Raw genomic sequence first — 26992 nt, forward strand, 5'->3', positions numbered from 1 at the left:
AGTGTTGACTTCCAAGTTCTTTGTCTATGTGACCAGAAACCAAAAGTCTAGCTTTTTCAATATTATTAAAATTTAGCCCTCCTTTGTGAACAGCTCTGAATTGGTTAGACAATATAGATTCTTGAGCCTTTGCATCTTCTCCTTATCTTTTTCCTGCCTGAAGCAGATCTATGGAGTTTACTTGGCTACGTCTGTCATATACACTGATCTTCCCAAGGGAGCAACTCTTTAAGAAGAATCTTAACCAATTTACTAAAAAAATGTCCAAGGAGCCATTATAAAAAACAAAAGGGGTACTATTGCAGTCTACCAAAAAGATTCAATGCCAATAATTATTAACTAGGTCTTAATAACGTACGGATATGCTACAGTCATAGAAATGTGAACTAAAATCTGAGAATATATATGACCTCCTCTAATTTAAAGGATGAATCATTTTAGGAAAGACTGTGGGTTGCACAGCTTGTTGGTTAGGTCCCAGCTGAAGAACATGGCTGTAGAAAGCCCAGTGTTTATGAGAGCTGAATGTGGTCATGAGAGGAAGCAATAGTTGCAGGTATAAGTGTTAGAAAGTGTAGCCAGCTCCTGAACAAATGTCAGTCTCAAAGTTCTTAGGTTGTCCCTATTTGGTCCATGATTGTCCCAAATTTTAAGAAAGAGGTCTGAGATAAAAATTTGGTTCCTTAGGACTACATGATTGAGTTTGTACTGCTAAAAATTGTAACAAAGTTTTTTTTAAAAGAGGTTCCTAAAAGTTAACAAATGTAGTAAGCATTGTGCTATTTTGCATGCATATATTTCCAATGGTGTTAAAAATTTAAGAGGATTAGAATTACCAAATGTATTCAACATATTAATATTGGCTTTAAAGAAAATATTTAATGGCTTAGGAATATTTTGTGTTTTGTATTTGTGAGTGTGCCTTGCTTGTGTTTGAAACATTTAAAAGGATCAAGTATATTAAATTAATATTTTTTTGAACCTGAGAAAATTTGATAAACATGGAGTTAATGTTCAGGGTGATTTGATCAGTCATTTGTTTCTTTGAATTCCTGCCCAACTACAACCCAGGAAGCTCATTACTCTTACCTGAGCACACATTGAAGTCTAGACCTGACTCTCAGCTCTGGCCATTTTATGTGCAGATCCCACTCCAGAAATGTCTATAAAATTGTTGTTATCATATCCCATCTCCCACCCACCCCAAATTCTAGGCAAATCAGTTTTTGGCTCTCATGAGTCAGAAGGAAAGAAAATACACAAAAGAGAGACTGGAGCAGGTAAGAGTCTTCAAGGGAAAAAATCTTTAATTTTCAAAGAAAGTGACAAAAATTGAGTGCCTTTCTTTCTTGACCTGTGAACCTAGGTTTAGCTGAGTATGAGTTGCTAACCAGCGTGGATGGAACCTATGCTGCCCTGTCCAATCCCCAACATCTCAGACTGTTCCTGCCTCATTATCCATACTCAGGATTTCTGGTAGAAGTCAGAACGGGTTTCACGTCAATATTCATCAGAAAATGGATACTCGGGGTGGTCAGCAGCCCTAAAATGAGAGAGAAAAATAAATAAATGGGTTCAATGATTCTGTTTCTAAGGTGATATAGAAGTGATTTCTATGGAGCTGTCATTAGGGTAAAGTTAAACATTTTATTTCCTGACAGGTTGTGGCGTCTGCGTTTCTTTCACAAACATGACTTTATAACAATTTTTTGTAAAAAAAAATAATGGTTAAATTATTCAAATGGTATTCCCTGCCCAGAACTTAATACATAGAACATGCAGTCAAATATTAAAATATGTTCCTCTCCCTAGCTACATCGGTCAATAAAGCAACAAGATAGCCTTTCCTGTCTTATTTCAAATTCTCAGTGGAAGAAGAGACTGATTCTGCCTTGTTTTGCACAGGACAAGTCCAGCCACATGCTCAGCACTAATAAATACTTTAGGGTGATATAGGTTACTGATAGAAATTTCACTTCCATTTTTTAAATTTATTAACTATTTACTAACTGCCCACCACATACCACATACTGAGTTAGATGCAGAAATAGAAATAATGTCATGTAAACATTGAGTCCCATCTCCAAGGAGCTTACTGTAGAGTAGGGAAATCTCTATTCAGTAATAACCCAAAATAGAAAGTGATATAAAAATGATTGCTTCTTATTAAAATATCTAATTTACTGAAAGAATGACTGATTGATTACCATTCTTTCTCGCTGCATTATTTCCCTTATTCTTCATTTGTCTCTATATTCATAAATATATTAGCAAGGATAATAATATATCTGCCAAGTTTTGAGTATTCACAACTTGCCATTATGCTGATCCCTTTCCATACATTTTCACATTTATTACTATTATGAATTAAAATTCTCACAGGCAAAAGGAATGTGCATTCTTCTGTTTCTCTCATTTAAAATGAAGGTCTTTTCTCAAAATTCCAGAACCTTCAAGCATGAAGGAATAGTAAAGATCATTTGGTGGCTGTAAATTCTTTCCAACAATGGTGCTTTTGCCTCCACACTCTTCCTTTGGTTTCAATCTCTCTTCTTGAAAACATTGTCCTCTGCATTGAGATCTCAATATTTCAGAAAATCTAAACCAAGAATTCCTATTGACCCCACAAGGCCAGGCTTTGTGGAGGGAAATGCAGTGTTTGGGTCCTGAATAAACATGCAATGAAAAGGAAGAGAGAGATTTGGAATCTTATGAAGGAAACAAACTTGGCAGGATCTCATGAAGATTTCATATGGGAGTGATGGACATTTCAGGCATGGACAACAAGCTTGATGGAGAAGGCTTTAATCTTGTAAAGAATTGAGAAGATGGAAGAAGAAGATGATAAACACAGTTTTGGAAATATTGAATTAGGCTACACTGGTGACATCCACAGTGTATCCCCACTGGACTATTGTTGAAATGGGAAGCCTATATTGAAGCTGTAGATTCAGCAATGATATTGAGCTTCTTGGAAAGTTCCATGGAGTGATGAGTGCAGGACGTATATGTGTAAGTCCAAGCTGACACCAGTCCACACACCCTGTTTTTGTGTCAGTGAACAAAGCTCTGGAATGAGTCTGGGATGAGATTCCAGAAAGCTCCTGTCTCATCCCTGACTCAAACTGGACTCTGTCTTCCTGGTATTGAGGTAAATTTTAACAATCATCATACAGTCATTGTCAGAAAATAAACTGAGGCAAACATATTTACCAAAGTCACTTACTTTTTAAAAAGAACATATCGAAGATTTCGGTTTAGGCCATCTAGGACTTCCATGTCCTCTAAAGTCAACTGGAATTCAAAAACCTATCACAGAAGTAGAAAGATTTTTATGATTTTTAGATTACATGATTGCCAATCTGGAAAATCCAAGCAAATCAGACGGAATGGTGCAGAGGCAATACTCAAAATGTCTTAGAAGTTTCCAAAAGTTTTTAAAGACATCAATCAAAATACTCAAGTGGTGATAAATATCAGGCAGAAATTAAATAGAAATCCATCCCTAGATATAATATATTGAAATTACACAAGACTACAGACAAAAAGGAGATCTTTAAAAGAGATGAGGGAACAAAGCTGACATTATTCAAAGAGATAGGGTAGTGTACCTATCTAGAGATAAATTTTAAAAATAAATAATATAATTTAGTAACTTTGACGAACACAGATGGATTTCCATATGCCATCAATGAACAGTTAGAATGTGAAAAAAATTTTTTTTCAAGATAATTAAACCAATGATTGTCCAAATACTAATGCTGTCATGTTCAAAGGACACAGTAAATGACTTAAAGAGGATGTCATTGTCTAAATATGGGACACTTAAGGATCAAAAAGAATGATAGTAATGGCTAAAATGTTTAACCAAACAAATACATAGAAATAATCCAAGATACTGATATGTAGAAAAGATGGATAGATATATCAGTAGATAGATAGGTAGATGATAGATAAATAGATAGATGGATTGGTAGATAGATAGATAGATAGATAGATAGATAGATAGATAGATAGACAGACAGACAGATAGATAGATGATAGATAGAGGATAGATAGGAGGCAAAATGTCAACAATTTCACAATTCTTGAAGCTAAGCAAGGCATTTGTTGCATTATTCTTTCAACTTTTCTGCACACTTGAAAATCTTCAAAATAAAAAGTTAGGAAAAAGTAACAAAAAGGATATAAAACTTACTAGTTAACTGTGCATAAACCTAACAAAAGCATTATGTAAATTCCTTTGTGGAAAAAGTTATGAAATTTTTTTAAAATACATAAAGAACACCTAAGTAATTAAAAATTCATACTATAATCATGGAATGGAAATCTCAATATTGCAAACAAGTGAATTTTCTCCAAATTGATCTATACTTTCAATGCAATATGAAACAAAGAGTTACATTCCTATTTTTTGTAGAAGTTGATACGTGATACCATATCTGATGTAAAAGAACAACTAGTCAAGAATAATGAAGACTATCTTAAAGAAGAAAAAGGAATGAAGAAAAAATTTTACCATTCTGAAAAGAAGACTTATTTTCTGCTAAAAGATGACATTGCAGAAAATTAAGTAGTTGAATAGAAGAGAGAGCACAGAAATGGACTGATAAACATTTGATATATGACAGAGATGACAATGAAAATCTGTGGAAAAATATGGACATTTGGATTTCCATTTAAACATATACATATTTGGGTCCATTTTCACATCATATTAAAAAATCAACTTGAAGTGTATTAAAGACTCAAATTTGAATGGAAAACCAAAAACTCTTTTACAAAATTCTCTACCCTTTGAATCTGGCCTGTCCTGTAACTTTTACTGGATAATAAAATTTGCCAGAAACACTGGTGAGTCCATCCTGAGCATAGACGTGAAAAGGCTTTGAGAGTATCCACTCGCTGCCTTGTGAACATGCCGCTGTGATGAGATGAAGAACAGGCAGGTTGGCTATAGTCTAGCCAACTATACAAAAATTATATGGAACAGAGTTTATACACCTCTGATAACAGCCAAATCAACCCTGAAAGGAGAGCTGCCTGGTTGCTCTGCATTTAACAGCAAATACATGAGAGAGCCCAGCCAAGAGAAGAACTGCTTTGTTGATCCCAGGCTAATTGGTAAACCACAGAATCATAGGTTACATAAATGGCTTCTGTAGGAAAACTCTAAATTGGATAGTTTCTCATGCAGCTATAGCTAGTAGTAAAATAATGGTATCATACACATAAAAAAAGACAGGCAACTAAATGACAATGGACAAAGACTTGAAAAGGCACTTTACAAAAGTGGAAACTCAAAAGAGAATAAACATTTGAAAATGAAAATATATTAGTATTCAAGGAAATGTAAACTAAAACCACAGTGATTTGGAGATTCAAGATCACTGTTACAGTCTGAATGTTTGTGGGCCCCCAAAATTATACACTGGAAACCTAACCCTCACTGTGATGGTATTAGACAGTGGGGCCCTTCAGCGGTGATTAGTTCATGACAGTGGAGCCCTCTTGAATGGATTAATGCCCCCATAAAAGAGACCTGAGAGAGCTCCCTTGCCCGTTCTACCTTGTTAAGATACAATGAGAAGTGTGAGACCCCGAAGAGAGTCCTCAGCCAACCATGCTGGCACTCTGATCTCAGACTTCCAGCCTCTAAAACTGTCAGAAATAAGTATCTGTTGTGCAAGCCACCCAGTCTGTGATATTTTGTTATAGCATCCCAAATGGACTAAGAAAATCACATAATCCAATTCCCTCATTTTAAAATGGAGGAATGAGATTTACTTGCACAGGGCTACAGAGTACATTGCAGAATTCACGCTGGCACTAAAACCTCTGTTTTCTTTCTAATCTGAATTCTATCCAGCCACGCAGCCTCTCCTGAGCCATAGTAGGAGAAAACAAGTGGGAATACATTGTCATACACGCATGGGAAATAACAGGTAACTCATCTGTGCCCAAAGATGTCCTGAGAGCCTACAATGAAGAACACATGTGAAGGATATTCTCTAGAAGTCCTATGCCCACAGCCTCATTCATCACCTGCATGTTCTCTTTGATCCGCTTCTCATTGTAACTCTTGACCAGGACCACAACCCCACGCTGTAGCTGGTAGCGAAGGGCAATCAGTGCTGGAGTTCGCTCGTACCTTTTTGCCATGGCACAAAGAACTGGATCATCCAAGAGAACCGGGGAGCTCTGATCTACCCTGGGAGGAAATCAGAAATGCTGAAAACCTGAGATTCTGTATTCAGTTTGTTACAACCCTTCCCAAACAGACCAAGTAGGTCCACTCTAGACCAGTGTTTCTCAAAAGGTGGTCCTGGACCATAAGCATTGCTATCATCTGGGATCTTGTTAGGAAGGCAAATTCCATGGCTTCACCCAGGACCACCTCATTCAGAAACTCAGGTATGGCACCTAGCAATATCTGTGTTTACAAATCCCTCCAGGTCATTTTGATGCATGCTTAAGTTCAGACCAATGCTTCCAAACTCATGGATTTTTTTCTCATTTATTTCTCAGTGGCTATTTTTCTTCTCTGATTATAGCCCTCAAGGTAAGAACAAGAGTATGAAAGGAGAAAAGAGAAAGGAAAAGAACGGGATAGTTTTTATTTTAACTTTTCTATGATATTGATAAAAATTGAGTAGTCCCAAAATGAGAACTATTCATTTTATCCTTAATTATAGAGTGCAATATTTCTATAGAAGTTTACAAAAATGTTTCAGATTGTAATTGTTTCTATCATGGTAAATCTGGGAATTATATATTACATATGATTATCCCAACTTCGGATATAAAGAAAGTGAGACTTAAAAAGTCCATTACTAGAAATGTGTTAATGAGTTAATAAATATCAAAATCACAACTTAAGCTTATATCTTTTGTCTCAAATTTTGGATTACATGTATGTTTTAGTTCAGGCATTTGTTATTGATTAATCCACAACCAGACACATATAATGTAAAAGTATTGACTGGGTGATGATATTATAAAGAAGGATTTTTTCTGTCCCTCCCTTCTCTCCCCAAGCCCATTGAGAGTTAATTCCAAAAACTGAGTATGATATGATTAAAAATATTTCATCAAAAATGGAGTTTTAGGTAAACTCTTCGTTGTCTTCATTACCATCCTTTTACACGTTGCGTTCCCAAAGCACCATAGACAACTAGAACAATATCTTTCGACTTGCAGAAATCCAATAATTTGCTCTGGTTGAGATAAGGATGACATTCTACCTGTAGAATGCCAAGATAGAAAAATGTCAGATCATATGAAACGGCAAAATTAATATGAAAGAGAAAGGTTAAAAGTAAAAAAGCTGAACAGAAAGCTGTTTAATATTAAATTTAAACTGGAAATATTAACATTAAGTAAAGATTTTTTATAATAAATACTATATCTCTCTTCCCAGAAAGGGTAAAAAAAGAAAAAAAAAAAGAAAATGATGTTCCTGAGAACAAGCAACTCTAGGGACCAGATCGTGGTTACTCAACACCATTGTACACTCCAAGGAGACGTGGCTCATTCCAGATCTGGGATGAGAAGAGAACTGTTTGAACCTTGGACATCAAATTGTGCCAGAAAGCAAGAAATTCCTCAAAGACTCATGAGGGGACGTCTAAAGGACAAAAGAACCAGTGTGATGGGATCTCACTGGTGGCATTGGGTAGATTTGAGCATCAGAGGGAAAAAGGACTAAAAGCAACAATTACACATAGATTAAGTAAAAATCCAGGAGTCCATAGTGATGAGAGAGAGAACAAAAACCTTTATTCCCACTGATGGTGAGTATAAGAGTAACTGCTTTGTCAGAACACTGATAATTAAAGGGAAGGAATTAAGCTTTTGTGCAGCTTTATAGGGAAAATTGTAGTTTATCCTGACTTGGTGAGGCAATTTTCTGTTTACAATAAAACATTAGGCAAGAAAATTAAAAAGAGATTTTAAAAATGAAAATAAGTATTTACAAATCCCAATGAAATAACTAATTTAGTGTAAAATCATTGATGGCTACTCAAACATTATGTGAAAATTTGGGGGCAACATGCCTTCCCCTGATGACAATTATCACCCAACAGATTGCTAGGCAGTTTCAAAGGGAAAAATACACGTTTATGAAGAAAAGACTTGGCTACCACTAGCTTAACCAAGGAAACAAAATTAATATCTCTCATGGTGGGATTATTTCATGACAGGTTCATAATGGAGTGCGATTTGAGGGACACAGCCTACAAAGGGCATTTTCTTGCCAAAAATATTTAATCTTAATGTAATAAGGCATTCAGATCTAACTTCTAATTTACAGAAACTGGGACTAGAGAAGCCAGTTAATTAACATCACAAGATAACAATGAGATAAATCTCAAATATTCGACATAAAACTATCTGGAGGTCATGGCAAAAAAATGAGTTGAGTGACCATTCTAGATTAAGAGAGCTTAATAAACATGCATCAAAGTAATAAGTGAACCACCATCAGCTTCTGATTACAGAAGATCTATGAAAGACATTGGGAAAACCATACTGAAGATTGAATATGGATTGGGCACTAAACCATAAGCTTTCTAAGGTCCATGGGGGTGAATAGTCATTTCTACAGCTTACTTTGAAGAGGGCCAGCAAAATATTACATATATGCATGCAGATAGATTCATGTACATATACATATATTTGGCATGTGAAAAATTTTGGATATAGGAGGGAAAATATGGATGTCCTCTATCATCCTCTTAACTTTTCTGAATGGCTGAAATTTTCATAATAAATGTTTGGAGTAAAACTAATGCTAGAATCACATGAATTTTTTAATATTTACAACTGAAAATCAATAACGCTATATCACTATGTCAAATTCTTGAATTTTATAAGCTATACATTCCAATCAAAGACACTTACTCCTTGACTACAAGTCATACTTTGAGGACATTAAGGTAAATAAAATAAGACATTCACAGAAGGACAAGGACTACATGATACCAGTTATATGAGGAACCTGAAATACTCAAACTCACAAAATCAAAGAGTAGAATGGTGGTCACCAATGTCTGGCAGGAGGGAGAAATTGGGAGTTGCTAATTGTAGGCATGATGTCTCAATTATGCAACATGAATAAGTTCTAGAGATCTATTGTATAACATTGTCTCCATAGTTAACAACATTGTATCGTATACTTTAAAATTTGTGAAGAGGGTAGACCTCATAAAAATAAAAATAGAACAAAAAAAAAGTAAGAGCACAGAGCCAGACACAGAATAAAGTGTCTAAACAGTTAATTTCAGCATGGAAATCAATGAGGAAAACCAGACTAAGATTGAGTAATTCAACAAGTCTACTGTGTGTTCCTGCTAAATGTTCCTGTGTGTGGATTTCCTTGATTTCATCTACCATTAGTATCTCCATAAACCAGTAACTTCATCCCTCTAGGCTGGATGACTTTCATAGTTTCCAGTTAATTTTTCTTGTATCTATGCTTCCTACTCAAAGACTCCTGAAAGCAGAGATAACAAGATGAGGGATTCAGGCATACAAACCGCACACAAACCCCTATCACCTACATCTTATTTTCACTCTTTCCTTACTTATTGCTAGTTCAACTTTTCATGGCCTTCCTTTCTGTACACAATTCTCTCCAAATCACTGTCACCCATCTCATCTCTGGGTATCCTTTACAGCTCAGAGCAATGTCACCTTCCCCCTAAAGTGTGGTAACTATTCCAGCCCTCTGTCACCTCTTTTACATTCCCTAAATTCTTACACACAATTTAGCGGAAAGGTCTCACAACTTTTTTCACTAAGACTTTACAAAACAGAGATATAATTATGGATTCTATTCACACCCTTTTAGATGGAAGCTCTGGTCTCTACGGTCTCCTGTTCCGTGAAGGTAGGATGAACAGGAGGGGGGTCCAAATAGAATCTGACAGTAGTTCAAGAAGAAGGAGATGAAGAACAGAAAGGAGAGGCCAAGGGTGCTCACCTGGTTGCAGACGGGCTTGTACTTGAGCCCTGGCTTGTTCAGGATCTTCTCCAGCTGCCTGCGGTTAAAGTTGGACACTCCGATGGACTTGGTCAGTCCTGCATCCTTACACTTCTCCATGGCCTGGGGAAGAAGGGCTGTAAAGAATCGTTTGTGCAGTTGGCTATAGATCAAGAATAAATGCCAGAAAAATCTGTTAAAAGGAACAACTGTCAAGAAATGACAATGAAGCCAATTGGCATGATTACAAAGAAGAGAAAAAGTAGTAAATTAAACAGGGAAAGAATGTAATGACAGCAAGAACAAGAATTACTGTCTGCTCCTTAGAAAAATGTGAAAGAGTATTACACATTGAAGAAAAGAGATGCCTATCCTCACTGTCTCCAATTCTTCTCCTCTGTTCCTCTCTATAAACATGTCAGTAATGATTTCCTCCACACCAATATAGCATACCATCTCTTTAAAAGTTAATGAATTGCTGAATAAGAAGGTACATAACCCATTCTCACAAGTGGAAGACATGAACTAGGTTTCCCTTCTTCTGTCTTTCTCCTCTGAGCTCTCTCCTTCAAGCACTCACCGCCCACGTGGCACAGAGATCCACTGCGTCAATTATTACTTTTCCTTGTTCATCTTCCGGAAGAAGTTTCACCCCAGGCTGGAATAGAAGCAGTCATTTTACTAATGTCAAAAAATTATTTCTCCACACTTAGCCAGGCTTTCAGGTACATCTAGGGCCAAGACACCAAACGTTCATGAGGTAGGTGGTGTAATATTGCAGATAGCACTCTTTGCAAAGTGATTTGCATATTAAGTTGTAAGCAATGTCTTTAGGACACAGGCTTCCTGTAATCTCTTACATTTATGTGTTTTAATAAATACCATTTTCCTAAGTCCTAATTGGGACTCATAGTGACTTATGTTACGTTTCTTTGCCCCCAATTCTTTCCTCTTGCAAAAGCTTCCCTTGACTGGGAATGACAGTAAGTGACATGGCCTTATTTCCAGAATACCTATTGCAATCTTGACCCAGGCTAGACCATCAGAGTTCCTTATCCCTCTGAACATTTGATGGTCCAAGGACAGGCACATGAACCACACAGGGTCAACTGACGTTCTCTTCAAGATTACTATGGATGCTGGAAGATCCAGAGACACTCTCAAGTGTTAATGACCAGGAGCCCTGAACAACCCCAAGGCCATATTTGCCACCAAGAGAAAATATTGTGACAAAAATAAAGTTAACCAAGAGTAATGCAAAGAAAAGGAGACATTTCTGAAGACTGTTCCAAATCCTTAAGTCTGTCCATGGCTTGGACTTCCTATTGACATAGACCAAAAAACTCTTCTCAAAGGAGAGCTGGAGTAGCTTTTTATAACTAAAATCAAGAATTCTACATAACACAGTCCTTAATAGCTAAGTACACTCTACAAAATTCCATTGTGAAGGTACCCAACAGTATAGGCAAGGTCTCACAAGTTCCCATGAATTCTGCTAGTTATATAGCCACCCAGAGGGAGCACCACCAAATCTGCTCTCAACTTGAAATGGTAAGAGAGGTGTTCAACTCATTAAGTGTAAGGCAGTTTGATTGCTCACCACAGCTGCATAAAACTCTGTGTTTGTGATATCGTAAAAGACTCAGGAGTCATAGTCAGAACTGTGTGTTGAACCAGCCTATTTTTATTTCCGCAAGTTTTTGTGGCAGAGGATTTGAGATTGTTAAACTGTTTTCTCTTGGAGGAATGGAAAGGAATTTAAGGGTTCAAAAGAAGTCAATAAAAAGATAATCAGGCATTACTGTTTCGGGGATTCTTCTCTATTGTAAGAATCCCTACATCCTTCTGAGAAAAATATGAATTCAACCATCCATACAAGTTGACAGACATTCTAACACAAAAAGTAAAATAGGTGTGACCACGCAAATTGCCAACCTTCAGAGCAGTCGGAAAATGAATAATATACAGATCAACATAGTCCAGTTGAAGATTTTTCAGAGAGTTTTCTAAGGCTGGTTGGACCAAGTCTGGTCGAAGGAAAGTGATCCAAAGCTGCAGAGGATAAAGAAGGGAAGTTGTGTTGGATTATTACTTCAGTCGGTTTTATTTTTCTTCTTTCACCTAATAATTAGACACTTTTCTTATGGTTGGAAACTGGTGAATACTGAGGAAAAATGTTTTTTTCCTTATTGCATTCCGGTTTGATCTGACTTGCCCATAGAAACTTTATTATTTATTTGGATTTGTCATCGGAACATCTACTATCAATGGAAGGAAATAATCCAGGAGATAAAACATGCTATCAAATAATAACCATGTCCATTATCTGAATCAAGCTTGATGGAGTTTACAAAGCAGTTCACAAACATAGCCTAATTCTGGCAAATGTTCAATCCTTTGGGGAATAAGTAGTATCCCTTTTTGTTTATATAACTATAGGGAGAAAGTACTTTGAGCATATTAATATGTGCTGGACACAATTCAAGTCACTTTAGCTATATCTTGTTTAATACACAAAGTACATTTTATATTGCTTTCTCACATTGATGGAGGTGAGAAGTGAGATGTAAAATGTTAAGAAATTGTAGGAAATCACTCAGATAATAAGGAAAGCTATAATCTGATCACAATTCTGTCTGATCCAATAGTCCATGCTAAATCACACTAATATCGTCTGAGGATCAGAAAAGTAAATTGACTTTACTTTCAAATCATAAAATTTGAACAAAGCAATGATCAGAAAGCTATTATCTTTTTTTGATAGTAGATTTAATACATGAATATGTGTGTAGAAAGTTGTACCAATAAGCACAATTCACCAAACAAATACTGGTCCTATCATACAATTGTCATCTCGACACAATCATGATCACACAAGAGCACACACACACACCATATATACAGCACCTTTGAAGTGTAGAATATGTCTTCTCTCTTCACAGTACCATCTTCAATTTTGCTTCGAATGGCCTGTCCAACCTCTTTTTCATTATTGTACCAATGAGCAGAATCAATATGGCGGAACCCAGCATCTATAGCTAATTTGGTGGCCTCCAGAGCTTTGCTCTTAGGAACCTAGATGAGCAACCAAAGGTAGTAGTTGGATATCCACATGGTTGAGACATAGCTATGGCACAAACTTTCACCTTCCCAAGAATCAACTTTTCCTCATTTTAAGTTAGTTCTGCATGTGTGGTGATGAACCCACAGCAGTTTGCTTGGGTCTTTCCTGGTAAGTAATAAAAGTTGAGCATTCCAGGACCCCTTCAATCCCAGGTGATCACTGGTTGATCACTAGCATCAGAGGTCCCCATGACCACCCCAAGGTTCAGTGATTTACTAAAAGAACTCACAGGACTCAGCATATAGTTATAGTCATGGATATAATTTATATTGTCAGAAGTTACTAAGCAAAATCAACAAAGGGAAAAGATACATGAAACGAAGTCTCAAGAAACAAATTGAAAGCTTTGAAGAGTCCTCTACCAGTGTAGTCACACAGATCATACTAAATAAAAATTACATAGAAATAAATAAAATACATATTTGTACACCAACACATTGGTGTACAATGTGATGTTTTCATATATGTATACATTGTGAAATGATTACAATTAAGCTAATTAACATATCCATCACATCACATAGTTAAATTTAGTGTGTGTGTGCTGAGAACACTTAACATCTCCTCTCTTAGCAAATCTCAAGAATATAATACATTGTTATTAATATAGTCACCATGCAGTACATTAGTTCTCCAGAACCAATTCATCTTATAATTGAAAGTTTGTACACTTTGACCAAAATCTCCCCATTTTTCCTCTTGCTCCCTCTCCCACCATTCCTCTAGTCTGTACTTCTATGAGTTTGACATTTTTAGGCTCCATATATAAGTGGGATCTTGCAGCATTTGTCTTGCTGTGTCTGGCTTATTTCACTTAGTATAATGTCCTCCATGTTCATCCTTGTGGTTGCAAATGGCACAATTTCCTTGTTTTAAGGCTGAATAATATTCCATTTCTTTCTAAGTAATTCAGAAACTTTCTTTTTCCACTGATATTGTGAGGAATTAGATAATTGGTCTAACTGCCTGCTGCTGGCCATGCTCTTTCCTTCGTTGTGGAGGCACTCAAAGGTTTACTGAAGCTGAAGTTTCAGGAGTATCCTTGACCCTTCCCTTTCTTTCATCTAACCTTGTCCTACAAAATAAACAGTTCTTGCCACCTGTCTCTAAACTATCTCTTTGAATATCTCCTTCTTTTTCATAGATGAGAAAGTGAGACTCACAGTTTAAGTACTACTCCCTTGTCATACAACTAAATATTCTAAAGACAAAATTGGAAGGCAAACTTCTGGCTTCCAGCCTACTGACTTGTCCACTTTGCTCCCTCTTCTGTCCAAGGTCCAATACTACCTATCTACTTCAATTGAAAGTAATAACAAAGACCAAGAATTGAAACCTTCCCCTGGAAGTCTGTAGCTTATACGCTCAAATGAAATTATATTTTCCATTCAGGATAAATTCCCAATCAGTAGGAGAAGTACAAGGGAAACCACAGGTGGAGTATATATTACCCGGCACTCAGCAGGCTACCCCACAGCAGAATAGCAACTCTTTCCCTTCATTTTTCATTGACCTCATCTCCAGGACATTTTACCACAAATATTTCTCTGGATCATTTCTTCTTGGTGGGAGGAAATATTTCTTGAATTGCAGAAATAGACTGAGAAACCACTCCCGTGCAATCACTCTCAAAGCAAGGCAGCTAATAGTCAGTGTTCTTGACTGCTGAGTTTCATCTCTTTTGCCAACCTAAGAAATAGATGGAAACTAGAGGAAACCAAGAATAATCTGTAGGTGATCACATGGTCAGACCCCAATGCAGAGTGAACTCCTCCTATTTTGTTTCTTTGTATAAGGAATGGTTCTAGCCTGGTTACAAGAACCAAGTGAACCTCCCAGAGTCACACAAGAACTCAATGACTTGACAACCCAAGTCAGCTTCCACTCATACTAGGTTGATTTCCATTCGAATTCTCAACCCCAAGACCGTCAATGTTACCTCTTCAGTTGCATAGGTGCCAAATCCCAGTACAGGAATGAAGTGGCCATCATTTAGTTCTACACGCCAACATTTGGGATCCATTGTCTGTGTCTCCTCTTTCTAAGCAGACTCTGTTTTTTTCTTCTACTTTCACAGGTTATGTGAATAACAGGAAGGCAACACCCAAGTCCACTGTCCAACTGTCAGCAAGTGGATTGTAGGAGGAGCACGGATAAAGCAGTAACCCACGGAGTGAGAAGAGAATTGGAGCCAGTTAACTTGTTTGTTATCAAAGTGTAATCGTAATGAATTATTATGTAGTGACAAAAAATCATTAATTTCTTGCCAAAGTAATATTTTATTCAGGATTCACATATAGTAGTAAATTGTTATGAGAGATTTTCTGAGTATTTATTGACCATATGTTAGTCTAGAAACCTCCAGATACCAATCTCTTTTTTGATTTTGCCATGATGAAGCCCCTTCTTGATCATACATAATTTGAAAAAATTAACTATCTTACACCGTACATACAAACACATACAATTTCAGGGAATGATTAATGAACACTTTTCAAAAAGGTGACCCTCAAGAAAAAATTAAAACCACATTGAAACAAAATTTGACTTTTTGCCTTTCTCATCACCAAAATTATTTTTATTTCTTTTTTCTTTGATTTGTTAAAAGATTATACAATCCTAACAAGGGTGCAATCATGAAAAGGGTGCCGAAAAAGACATTCTGGCAAGGTGATTATTGGAGTATTAATTATTAACAGATTTTGATATCATTGGCAGTATGCAAACAGAATCTTAGAGTGTTTATATCTTTCACCCAGTTATATAACTTTTAGAGAACCATCATGACGTAACTACCAAAAAAACTGATGAATATTTTATATAATTTATTTTTTACTTAGTATTCATGCAAAAGAAAACTAGAAACAACTTAAATTACAATAAACCTGGGAGCAGTTAGGGAAATTATGATGTATTGATACAATGGAATATTATGGAGCCATTTAAAATTGAACACATAAAGTGATGGCAGCAAAATGGTGGACTAGGAAGCTCTGAGTTCTCCCATGGAAACAGAAGGAAACAACCATAAACTAGCTGAAATAACCTTACAAGAGCTGTGGAAAATAGTCAAAGATCTACAGCAACAAAGGGAACACCCGGTTAGGAAAAAGCCACATTCGAATTGGCAGGGAATTTCATCATGTTTTTACTGACTCTTACTTGTCCCCCTGCCTGGAACAGTGCAGGCTTGGAATGTAGGAGGCATAAGCCCCTTTCCAAGTTACCTCTCTCAAACCAGAGTGATCACAGAAGAGATTACGTTCATTGTTCTAATCTATCTCGGGGCTGTCTGAAAGACTGCTGTCTGTTTTGCCTAACTCTATACTGGAACTGAGAAGTAGCTGGAATGGCTCATTATCACTGCAGGGGGACTATAGATGCACAGATGCCAGAGGCAAGAGATTAAGAGTGAAAACATTGAATAGACCACATAAAGCTCTGAGGAGAAGGTGAGGTGTATATTTTGGGGATATTAAGACATTCAAAAATCACCATCTATTCAGGAGAATTAAAAAAGCCACACACAGGCCAGGCAAGATGCATGCTCAGAAAACAACTGCATAGACATTCAGCATTCATGTTGGGCTCATCCTAAGACTAGGAGCATGCCAAGCTAGTAAGTGAAGGATAGTCAGGACATAAAACAAATCTGTGAAGAGTGGGAGAGATGGCTGTTTTTTCTAATGCTAGTTAAAAACACACATAAACATACAAAAAAAATGATCCATTTAAAAGAAAAAATTGGCAGAAACTGTTCCTGAACAAGCACAGGCATTGGATTTAGTAGACAAAGAGTTTGAAAACAACTGTCTTATATGTGAAGAAATTGCTACAGCAAAAATTTGACAGAGAGCTAAAGGAAATCAGGTAAATACTATATGAATAAAATTACAATACCAAAAAATATATAGAAATTATGGAGCATGGGCAGAGGAAGTCAAGATGGCAGAGTAGGCAGACTCTGAACTCACCTCCTCCTGCAGACACAGCCAATTTACAACTACGCGTGGAAAAATTACCCCTGAGACAGAACTGAAAACTGGATAAGAGGAACTCCTGCAACAATGGACAATCCTAACTGAGGTGGAAGAGGCAGAAACTCCCTCCTGGAGAGGAAAAACACTGCCTTCACAGGCCGCCAGCTTCACGGCTGCCCAGGAGCAGCCCAAAGGCACGCAGCCTTCCCTGGAGGAGTGGCGCCCTGAGCCAGGGAATGCCCCCTCAGTGGGCATTTTGTGGACCCGGCACAATCGAGATGAGTGGCATAATATCTGACTTTGCCTGCTACTAAAACATTGGGGAGTACCCCAGGAAAGCTGGTTCACAAAGAAATTAAAACCGGCTCTTACAGGGCCCACGCGCAAACTCACCCATTTCAGAAAGCAAGCTAAAATCACCAGAAAGAAATGTGCACAGTGTTTTGGTGAAAGGAGACTCACCTAATAGGCCCTGAGTGCATCTCAGTGAGAGATGAGACCTCCCCAGGGACTTGGACATTGGCGGTGACCATTGTTGTGGCCTGGTGTGGGCATGCTGACACAGACGCCATTGGAGTTCTCCCTGAGGCCTGCTAGCCCAGGGTCTGCTCCACACACTAGAGCACCGATTTAACCCAGCTCAGCCAGGGCAGGCAGCCCACCCTAGAGACTGGTCCCACCCAACAACAAGCCCTCAGGCAACTTGCGGGCCTGCATAGTTTGGTGATTGGATTCTCTGCAGCCTGGCAACTGAGCCGAATTCAGTGGGGCAGGGTGTGCACAAGGAGTGGGTGGAGAGTGTGGGGCAATGGTGTAGTGTCTGCGGCTCCCGCCATGGAGAGACTGGGTCCACTACAGGAGGTCGGGGCGCGCACATGGGGCAGGACAATGTTGAGTGTGTGTGGACATGTGGGCGGCAGGGCTTGTCAGCTGCAGAAGACTTGTGCTTCTCAAAGACCCACATAGGGGGTTTGGCCCAACTTCCAAAGCCTGAAACAATTGGGTGCTCCTGTGCCTGAGCCCAGCCCCACTCAGCTGCAATCCTCAGAGATCTGAGAAGAGACGTAAAGGCTGGAGGCTTATAGCAATTGTAAGCACCTGAGCCTAACAACATGCCACGTTGGGGGCCTATTCACTTAAAAGAAATACTGCAACACAAATGTGGTATTAGAACTTGCAGCCAACTGTGCTGAGGCTCCCCACACCTGATAAAGAGACTGAAGGGCCCACAACAACTACAATCAGCTAAGCATTACAACAGCTGGCCAGGAGCATAACTCGGCCTCCCTGGGCGCCTACAGGGAGAGCAAAGAGGCTACAACAGAAGGACACATGTAGCCCATTTAAGGGTCAACCCTAGAACATTGAGAACTGAGGGAAGCACACTGCAGGCCTCCTAAGGCATCATTTACATAAGGTCACCTATCCAAGAGCAGGAGACGTAGCTGACCTACCTAATAAGTAGACACAAGCACAGGGAAAGAGGCAAAATGAGGAGGCAAAGGAATACATTCCAAGTAAGGGACCAGGACAAAACTCCAGAAAAGGAACTAAGTGAAACAGAAATGAGCAACCTACCCGACAGAGAGTTCAAACTAAGAGTGTTAGGAAGCTCACTGATCTGGGGAGAATAATAGATGAACTCAGTGAGAATGTAAACAAATAAGTGGAAGATACAAAAAAGAACCAATCAGAAATGAAGAATACAATACTGGAAATGAAAAATTCACTAGAGGGACTCAAAAGCAGAGTAGAGGATACAGAAGAACGGATCTGTGAGTTGGACAAAAGACAAGAATAATTACCCAAGCTGAACAGGTAAAAGAGAAAAGAATTAAAAAGAGTGAGGACAGTCTAAGGGACCTCTGGAATAACATCAAGCGCACTAACATCCGTGTTATAGGTGTCCTGGAAGGAAAAGAGCAAGAAAAAGGGGCAGATAATCTATTTGAAGAAATAATACATGAAAACTTCCCTAACCTAAGGAAGGAAACAGACATCCATGTACAGGAAACACAGAGAGCCCCAAACAAGATAAACCCAAAGAGGCCCACACCAAGACACATCATAATCAAAATGTCCAGAATTAAAGATAAGGAGAGAATCCTAAAAGCCGCAAGAGAAAGTCAAGTTACATACAAAGGAAACCCCATAAGGCTATCAGCTGACTTCTCAGCAGAAACCTTACAGGCTAGAAGAGAGTGGCACGATATATTTAAAGTGATAAAAGGAAGAAACTTACAGCCAAGAATACTCTACCCAGCAAGGTTATCATTCAAAATGGAAGAAGAGATGAAAAATTTCCCAGACAAGCAAAAATTAAAGGAGTTTGTCACCAAGAAACCAGTGCTACAGCAAATGTTAAAGGGACTGATTTAAGGGGAAAAGAGAAGACCACAAATAGGAAAAATTATCTATTTCTATGATAAGAGGGTAATGGATACAAATGCACACAAAAGAGGTTAGATATGATATCAAAAACATAAAATGAGGGAGGAGGGGAGTTAAAGAGTAGAGCTTTCAGACAGAGGTCAAACTAAAGAGACCATCAATTCTGTATAGAAGAAGAAAGGAACAGAGAAGGACTACTAAAACACTGAGGAAAAAAAAAGTTAAAAATGGCAGTAAGTACATGCTTATTAATAGCTACTTTAAACATCAATGGACTAAATGCTCCGATTAAAAGGCATAGGGTGACTGATTGTATAAAACAACAAGACCCATATATATGCTGCATACAAGAGACACACTTCAGACCTAAAGACACTAACAAACAGAAAGTGAAGGGATGGAAAAAGATACGCCATGCAAATGGCAATGAAAATAAAGCTGGGGTAGCAGTACTCATATCAGACAAAATAGACTTTAAAACAAAAACTGTAAAAAGAGATAAGGGCATTACATAATGATCAAGGGAACAATCCAACAAAAGGATATAAAACTTGTAAATATCTATGCACCCAATGTAGGTGCACCTAAATATATAAAGCAATTATTAACAGACGTAAAAAGAGAAATAAACAGTAACACAATAATACTAGGGGACTTTCACACTCCACTTACACCAACGGATAGATCATCCAAACAGAAGATCAATAAAGAAACATTGGCCTTACATGACACACTAGAACAGATGCACCTAGTAGATATATACAGAGCATTCCATCAAAAAATGGAAGAATACACGTCCTTTTCAAATGCACATGGAACATTCTCCAGAATTGATCGCATATTAGGCCACAAAACAAGTCTCCATAAGTTTAAGAAGATTGAAGTAATACCAAGCATCTTTTCTGACCACAAAGGTATGAAACTGGAAATCAACTATAGGAAGAAAATCAGAAAAGCCACAAATACGTGGAGATTAAACAAAATGCTACTGAACAACGACTGGGTTAACGAAGAAATCAAAGAAGAAATCAAAAAATACCTGGAGACAAATGAAAATGAAAATACGACATGCCAGAATTTATGGGATACAGCAAAAGCAGTTCTAAGAGGGAAGTTTATAGCGATAAAGGCCTATCTCAACAAACAAGAAAAATCTCAAATAAACAATCTAACAATGCACCTAAAGGAATTGGAAAAAGAAGAAGAAACCAAGCCCAAAATCAGTAGAAGAAGGGAAATAATAAAAATCAGAGCAGAAATAAATGAAATAGAGACCAAAAAAAAATAGAAAAAATTAATAAAACCAAGAGCTGGTTCTTTGAAAAGATCAACAAAATTGACAAACCTTTAGCTAGACTCACCAAGAAAAAAAGAGAGAAGGCAAAAATAAGTAAAATCAGAAATGAAAGAAGAGAAATTACAACAGACATCTCAGAAATACAAAAGATTATAAGAGAATAATATGAAAAGCTATATGCCAACCAATTCAACAATCTGGAAGAAATGGATAAATTCTTAGAATCATACAACCTTCCAAAACTGGATCAAGAAGAACTAGAGAATTTGAATGGACCAATCACCAATAAGGAGATAGAAACAGCAATCAAAAATCTCCCCAAAAATAAAAGTCCTGGACCAGACGGCTTCCCTGGTGAATTCTACCAAGCATTCAAAGAAGACTTAATACCTATCCTTCTCAAACTCTTCCAAAAAATTGAGGAGGGGGGGAAGCTCCCTAACTCATTCTATGAAGCCGACATTACCGTGATACCAAAACCAGACAAGAACAACACATACAAAAAAAATTACAGGCCAATATCAGTGATGAACATCAATGGAAAAGTCCTCAACAAAATACTAGCAAATCGCATACAACCATATGTCAAAAAGATTACATATCATGATCAAGTGGGATTTATTCCAGGTATGCAGGGATGGTTCAACATTCGCAAATCAATCAATGTAATACACCACATTAATAAAATGAAGAATAAAAATAACATGATCATCTCAATAGATGCAGAGAAAGCAGTTGACAAGATACAGCATCCATTTATGAAAAAAACTCTGAATAAAATGGGTATAGAAGGAAAGTACCTCAACATAATAAAGGCCATATATGAGAAACCCACAGCTAATATCATCCTCAATGGTGAAAAACTGAAAGCTATCCCTCTAAGAACAGGAACCAGACAAGGATGCCCACTGTCACCACTCCTATTTAACATAGTACTGGAAGTCCTAGCCAGAGCAATCAGGCAAGAGAAAGAAATAAAAATGATCCAAATTGGAAAGGAAGAAGTGAAACTGTCACTATTTGCATATGACATGATTTTATATATAGAAAACCCTAAAGAATCCACCAGAAAACTTTTAGAAGTAATAAAAGAATATGGTAATGTTGCAGGATACAAAATCAACATACAAAAATCAGTTGCATTTCTATACACTAACAACAAAGTAGCAGAAAGAGAAATTAAAAATACCATCCCATTTACAGTTGCAACAAATATAATAAAATACCTAAGAATAAACTTAACCAAAGAGGTGAAAGAGCTGTACATGGAAAACTATAAAACATTGCTGAAAGAAATTGAAGAAGACACAAAGAAATGGAAAGATATTCCGTGCTCTTGGATTGGAAGAATTAACATAGTTATGATGTCCATACTTCCTAAAGCAATCTATAGATTCAATGCAATCCCTATCAAAGTTCCAACAACATTTTTCACAGAAATAGAACAAAGAATCCTAAAATTTATATGGAACAACAAAAGACCCCAAATAGGCAAAGAAATTCTGAGGAAAAAAAGAACAAAGCTGGAGGTATCACACTCCCTGATTTCAAAATATACCACAAAGCTATAGTAACCAAAACAGCATAGTACTGGCACAAAAACAGACACACAGATCAATGGAATAGAATCGAAAGCCCAGAAATAAAGCCACACATCTATGAACAGCTAATCTTTGACAAAGGAGCCAAGAACATACAATGGAGAAAAGAAAATCTCTTCAACAAATGGTGGTGGGAAAACAGGATAGCCACATGCAAAAAAATGAAAGTAAACCCTTACCTTACACCATACACTAAAGTTAACTCAAAGTGGATTAAAGACTTGAATGTAAGACCTGAAACTATGAAACTTCTAGAAGAAAACATAGGAGTACACTCTTTGACATCGGTCTTAGCAACATATTTTCAAGCACCATGTCTGAGCGGGCAAGAGAAACAATAGAAAAAATAAACAAATGGGACTACATCAAACTGAAAAGCTTCTGCAAGCAAAGGAAACCATCAACAAAACGAAAAGACAACCTAACAATTGGGACAAGATATTTGCAAACCATACATCTTATAAGGGGTTAATCTCCAAAACATATAAAGAACTCATGCATCTCAACAACAAAAAAACTACCAACCCAATTAAAAAATGGGCAAAAGACCTGAACAGACATTTCTCCAAAGAAGATATACAGGTGGCCAACAGACACATGAAAAGATGTTCAAAATCATTAATTATCAGGGAAATGCAAATCAAAACTACAATGAGATACCACCTCACGCCTGTCAGAATGGCTATAATTAACAAGACAGGAAACAACATGTGTTGGAGAGCATGTGGAGAGAAGGGAACTCTCATAAACTGCTGGAGGGATACAAACTGGTGCAGCCACTATGGAAAACAGTATGGAGATTCCTCAAAAAATCAAGGATAGAACTACCGTATGATCCAGCTATTCCACTGCTGGGTATTTATCCAAAGAACTTGAAAACACCAGTGCATAAAGACACATGCACCCCTGTGTTCATTGCAGCATTATTCACAATAGCCAAGAGTTAGAAGCAACCTAAGTGTCCATCAAGGGACGAATGGATAAAGAAGATGTGGTATATATACACAATGGAATACTACTCAGCCATAAGAAAGGATGAAATCCAGCCATTTGTGACAACATGGATGGACATTGAGGGTATTATGCAAAGTGAAATAAGTCAGAGGGAGAAGGTCAAATACCGTATGATTTCCTTCATTAAGTAGTAGATAATAACAACAATAAACAAACACATAGAGACAAAAAAAAAGAGAAATGAAGAAATTCTCCTAGAAATATCTGACTCAATTAAGATATGCAACATTAGGATTATAGGTATTCCAGAAGGAGAAGAGAGGGAGAAAGGAACAGAGAGCTTGTTCAAACAAATAATCGCTGAGAACTTCCCAAACCTGGGGAAGAAGCTGGAATTACATGTAAATGAAGATAATGGAACTCCTAATTACATCAATGTAAAAAGACTTTCCCCAAGGTATTTATTAGTAAAACTGGCAAAAGTCAACAACAAATAAAAAATATTAACGGCAGCAAGGCAGAAGAAGATAACCTACAAAGGAACCCTTATCAGGCTTTCAGTTGATTTCTCAGCAGAAACCTTACAGGCTAGGAGACAGTGCAATGAGATTTTCAAAATACTGAAAGACAATAACTTTTAGCTAAGTATACTGTATATAGCAAAAACTATCCTTCAGATATGATGGAGAAAAAAACTTTCCCAGATAAACAAAACCTGAGGGACTTCATCAACACAAGACCCCCACACACACAAAAAAAAGATCAAGAAGGCCCAGATACTTGCAAAAAAAACCCAAAGACCTAACAAAGCCTTGAGAAAGGAGGTAAATATACAGACAAATATCAGAAAATTGCAGCTCTCTGTCAGAACCAGTTAGCAAACACTTAATTATAATATAAAAGAAAAAGGGAAGGAAAACATCAAAAATATCTAAAATCACTTCATTTTAATCACAAACTCACAACACAAAATGGAATAATTTTTGACAACAATAATTCAGAAGGGCCAGAGGAAAGGGATGGAACACGCTTAAGCTAATGGAAATAAGGGACTACCAGAAAATGGAACATCTTTTATAAAAACCTCGTGGTACCCACTAAACAAAAAATCAGAGTAGAACCATAAATCATAAATAGAAAACTGAGAAAACTGTCACAGAAAATCACCAAACTGAAATGGCAGTCGGAAATACATGGGATGAGAATAAAAGGGAAATACAGAAAAACCAGAAAACAAGAAATAAAATGGCAGTATTATGCCCTCATATATCAATAATCAATCAAAATTTAAATGGATTGAATTCTGCAATCAAAAGACACAGAATGGATGGATTAAAAAACAAGACCCAACAATATGCAGCCTCCAAGAAAAACATCTCAGCTCTAAAGATAAACGCATGCTCAGAATGAAGGGATGGAAGAGGATACTCCAAGTTAATGGCAAACAAAAGAAAGCAAGTGTTGCCATACTTATATCAGACAAAGTAGACTTCAAGATAAAAATGTCAGTGAGAGACAAAGAGAGGCAGTACAGAAGGATAAAAGGGACATTCTACCAAGAAGACACAACACATAAATGTATATGCAACTAACATAAGAGCACCAAAGTACATAAAGCAACTATTAATAGACATAAAAGGATAAATTAGCAGCCACACAATAATAGTAGGGGACCTCAGTCTCCCACTTACTCAATGGATAGATCATGAGACAGAAATTCAACAAGGAAATACAGGAATGAAATGAAAAACAAGACCAGATGGACTTAATAGGTGTATGTAGAACACTCCATCAAAAAATGGAAGAGTACGCATTCTTCTTAAGTGGACATGGAACATTCTCAAAGACAGACCGTATGTTGGGATACAAGGCAATTCTCAATAAATTTAAACAGAAACTGGTTGGAAGACATGAATAATCAAGAAATCCAAGAAGCTCAAAGAATTACCAGTAGGAAAAACTCAAAGATACCCACACCCACATACATTATGTTCAAACTGTTGAAAAACAAAGACAAGAGACTATCTGGAAGCAGCAAAGGAAACATGACTCATCAGGTACAAGAGATCCTGGGTAAGATTATCAACAGATTTCTCATTGGAATCTATGGAGGACATAAGATGGTGAGAGGAAGTATTTAAAGTGTTGAAAGAAAAAAAAAAACCTGTCAAACAAGATCTATATCAGGTAAAAATGTCCTTCAATAATGAGGGAGTAATTAAAATAATATCAGATAAACAAAAGCTGAAAACATTTATTACCATTAGAACTGCCCTACAGAAATGTAAATGGAGTCATTTAGGTTCAAATGAAAGGACACTAGACAGTAACTCAAAGTCATATGAAGATATAAAAGCCTCCAGTAAAGGTAAATATATGGGCAAGTATAAAATCACGTACTTTCATAATTTTGGTTTGTAACTCTCTTTTTTCATTTCTACAAGATTTAAAAGATGAATTCATAAAAGTAATTATGCATCTATGTTAATATGTATCTAATATAGAGAGAAGAAATCAGTGACATCAATAACATTAATTGGGAGAGAGGAATAAAAATCTATAGGAGTGGAGTTTTTGTATGGCCTTGCTGTTAAATTGTTATAAATTCAATATAGGTTGTTATAACTTTACAATGTTATCTGTAATCCCCATGGCAACTACAAAGAAAATAACAATAGAATATACACAATCAAAAATGAGAAGAGAATCAAAACATATATCACAACCAAAAATCTTCTAAACACAAAGAAGGTAGTAATGGAGGAAATAAGGACTTATGTCATACAGAAAAAAATAAAATATGTCTTTCCCTGTCAGTAATTAACTTAAATGTAAATAAACTTAATCAAAATGTATAGATTGGCAGAATGTATTTTAAAAAAACAAACAGGATCAAGCATGTGTTCTCTATAAGAAACTCACTTTGGACTTTAGGACACAAATAGTTTGAAAGGGAAAGGCGGTAAAAGATATTCCCTGTACATAGTAATCAAAAGAGAGCTGGCATGACTACTCTGTAGTAGAAAAAAAATTTTACAACAAAAATGGTAACAAGAGAAAAAAGGATATTGTATGTTAATAAAAGGGTCAATCCACCAAGAATACAGAACAATTACAAATTTATATGTACCAAAAATTGGAGTTCCAAATTATGTGAAAACCATATTGACAGAATAGAGGGAGAAATACACACCACTACAAAACTAGTTGGAAACTTCAATACCCCACTTTCAATGATGGATAAAAGAATCAGACAGAAGATCTATAAGGAAATAGAAAAGAGAATGCCATCAACAATTGTATGCCAACAAACTGAGAAATCTTGATGAAATAGAAAATCCCTAGAAACACATACCCTGCAAAGACTGAATCATGCAGGAATAGAAAATCAGAACAAACCTATAACTATTAAGGTGATTAAAAACCTCCCCCCAAACAAACCCCAGGACAACACTGCTTCACTACTGAATTCCACCAACCCATTAAAGCAGAATTACCAACAATCATTCTTAACTCTTGCAAAAAACTTTTTTTTTACTAACTTTTTTACTTACTAACTCATTCTATGAGGCCAGCATTACACTGATACAAACCAGACAAAGAAATTACAAGAAAGTCAACTAATGGCAAATATCTCATATGATTTGAGATTTAAAAATT

The 26992-nt window shown here is 36.9% G+C and overlaps 1 protein-coding gene across 1 annotated transcript; it reads right to left on the reverse strand.

The window, feature by feature from the left end:
* Positions 1-1500: 1500 nt before the first annotated feature.
* LOC131398936 (aldo-keto reductase family 1 member C23-like protein) lies at positions 1501-15138 on the reverse strand. The gene is made up of 9 exons (XM_058532853.1): positions 15049-15138; positions 12893-13060; positions 11921-12037; positions 10566-10643; positions 9986-10108; positions 7135-7244; positions 6046-6211; positions 3227-3309; positions 1501-1543 (listed from the first exon to the last, which is right to left on the reverse strand). Exons 1-9 carry the CDS (start codon positions 15130-15132, stop codon positions 1501-1503), a joined length of 972 nt encoding a protein of 323 aa, XP_058388836.1. The 5' UTR covers positions 15133-15138.
* Positions 15139-26992: the final 11854 nt, after the last annotated feature.

This window comes from Diceros bicornis, chromosome 36 (genome assembly GCF_020826845.1).
Source record: "Diceros bicornis minor isolate mBicDic1 chromosome 36, mDicBic1.mat.cur, whole genome shotgun sequence".
Taxonomy (NCBI): Eukaryota; Metazoa; Chordata; class Mammalia; order Perissodactyla; family Rhinocerotidae; genus Diceros; species Diceros bicornis.

Bases quoted from the DNA above. Each gene is read 5' to 3' on its own strand.
- LOC131398936 (XM_058532853.1), bottom strand. From the start codon at position 15,132: ATGGATCCCAAATGTTGGCGTGTAGAACTAAATGATGGCCACTTCATT. The intron at 13,061-15,048 runs GTAACATTGACG...TTGCTCATCTAG, and splicing joins GCACCTATGCAACTGAAGAG to GTTCCTAAGAGCAAAGCTCT. The intron at 12,038-12,892 runs GTGCTGTATATA...TATCCTCTGCAG, and splicing joins ACATATTCTACACTTCAAAG to CTTTGGATCACTTTCCTTCG.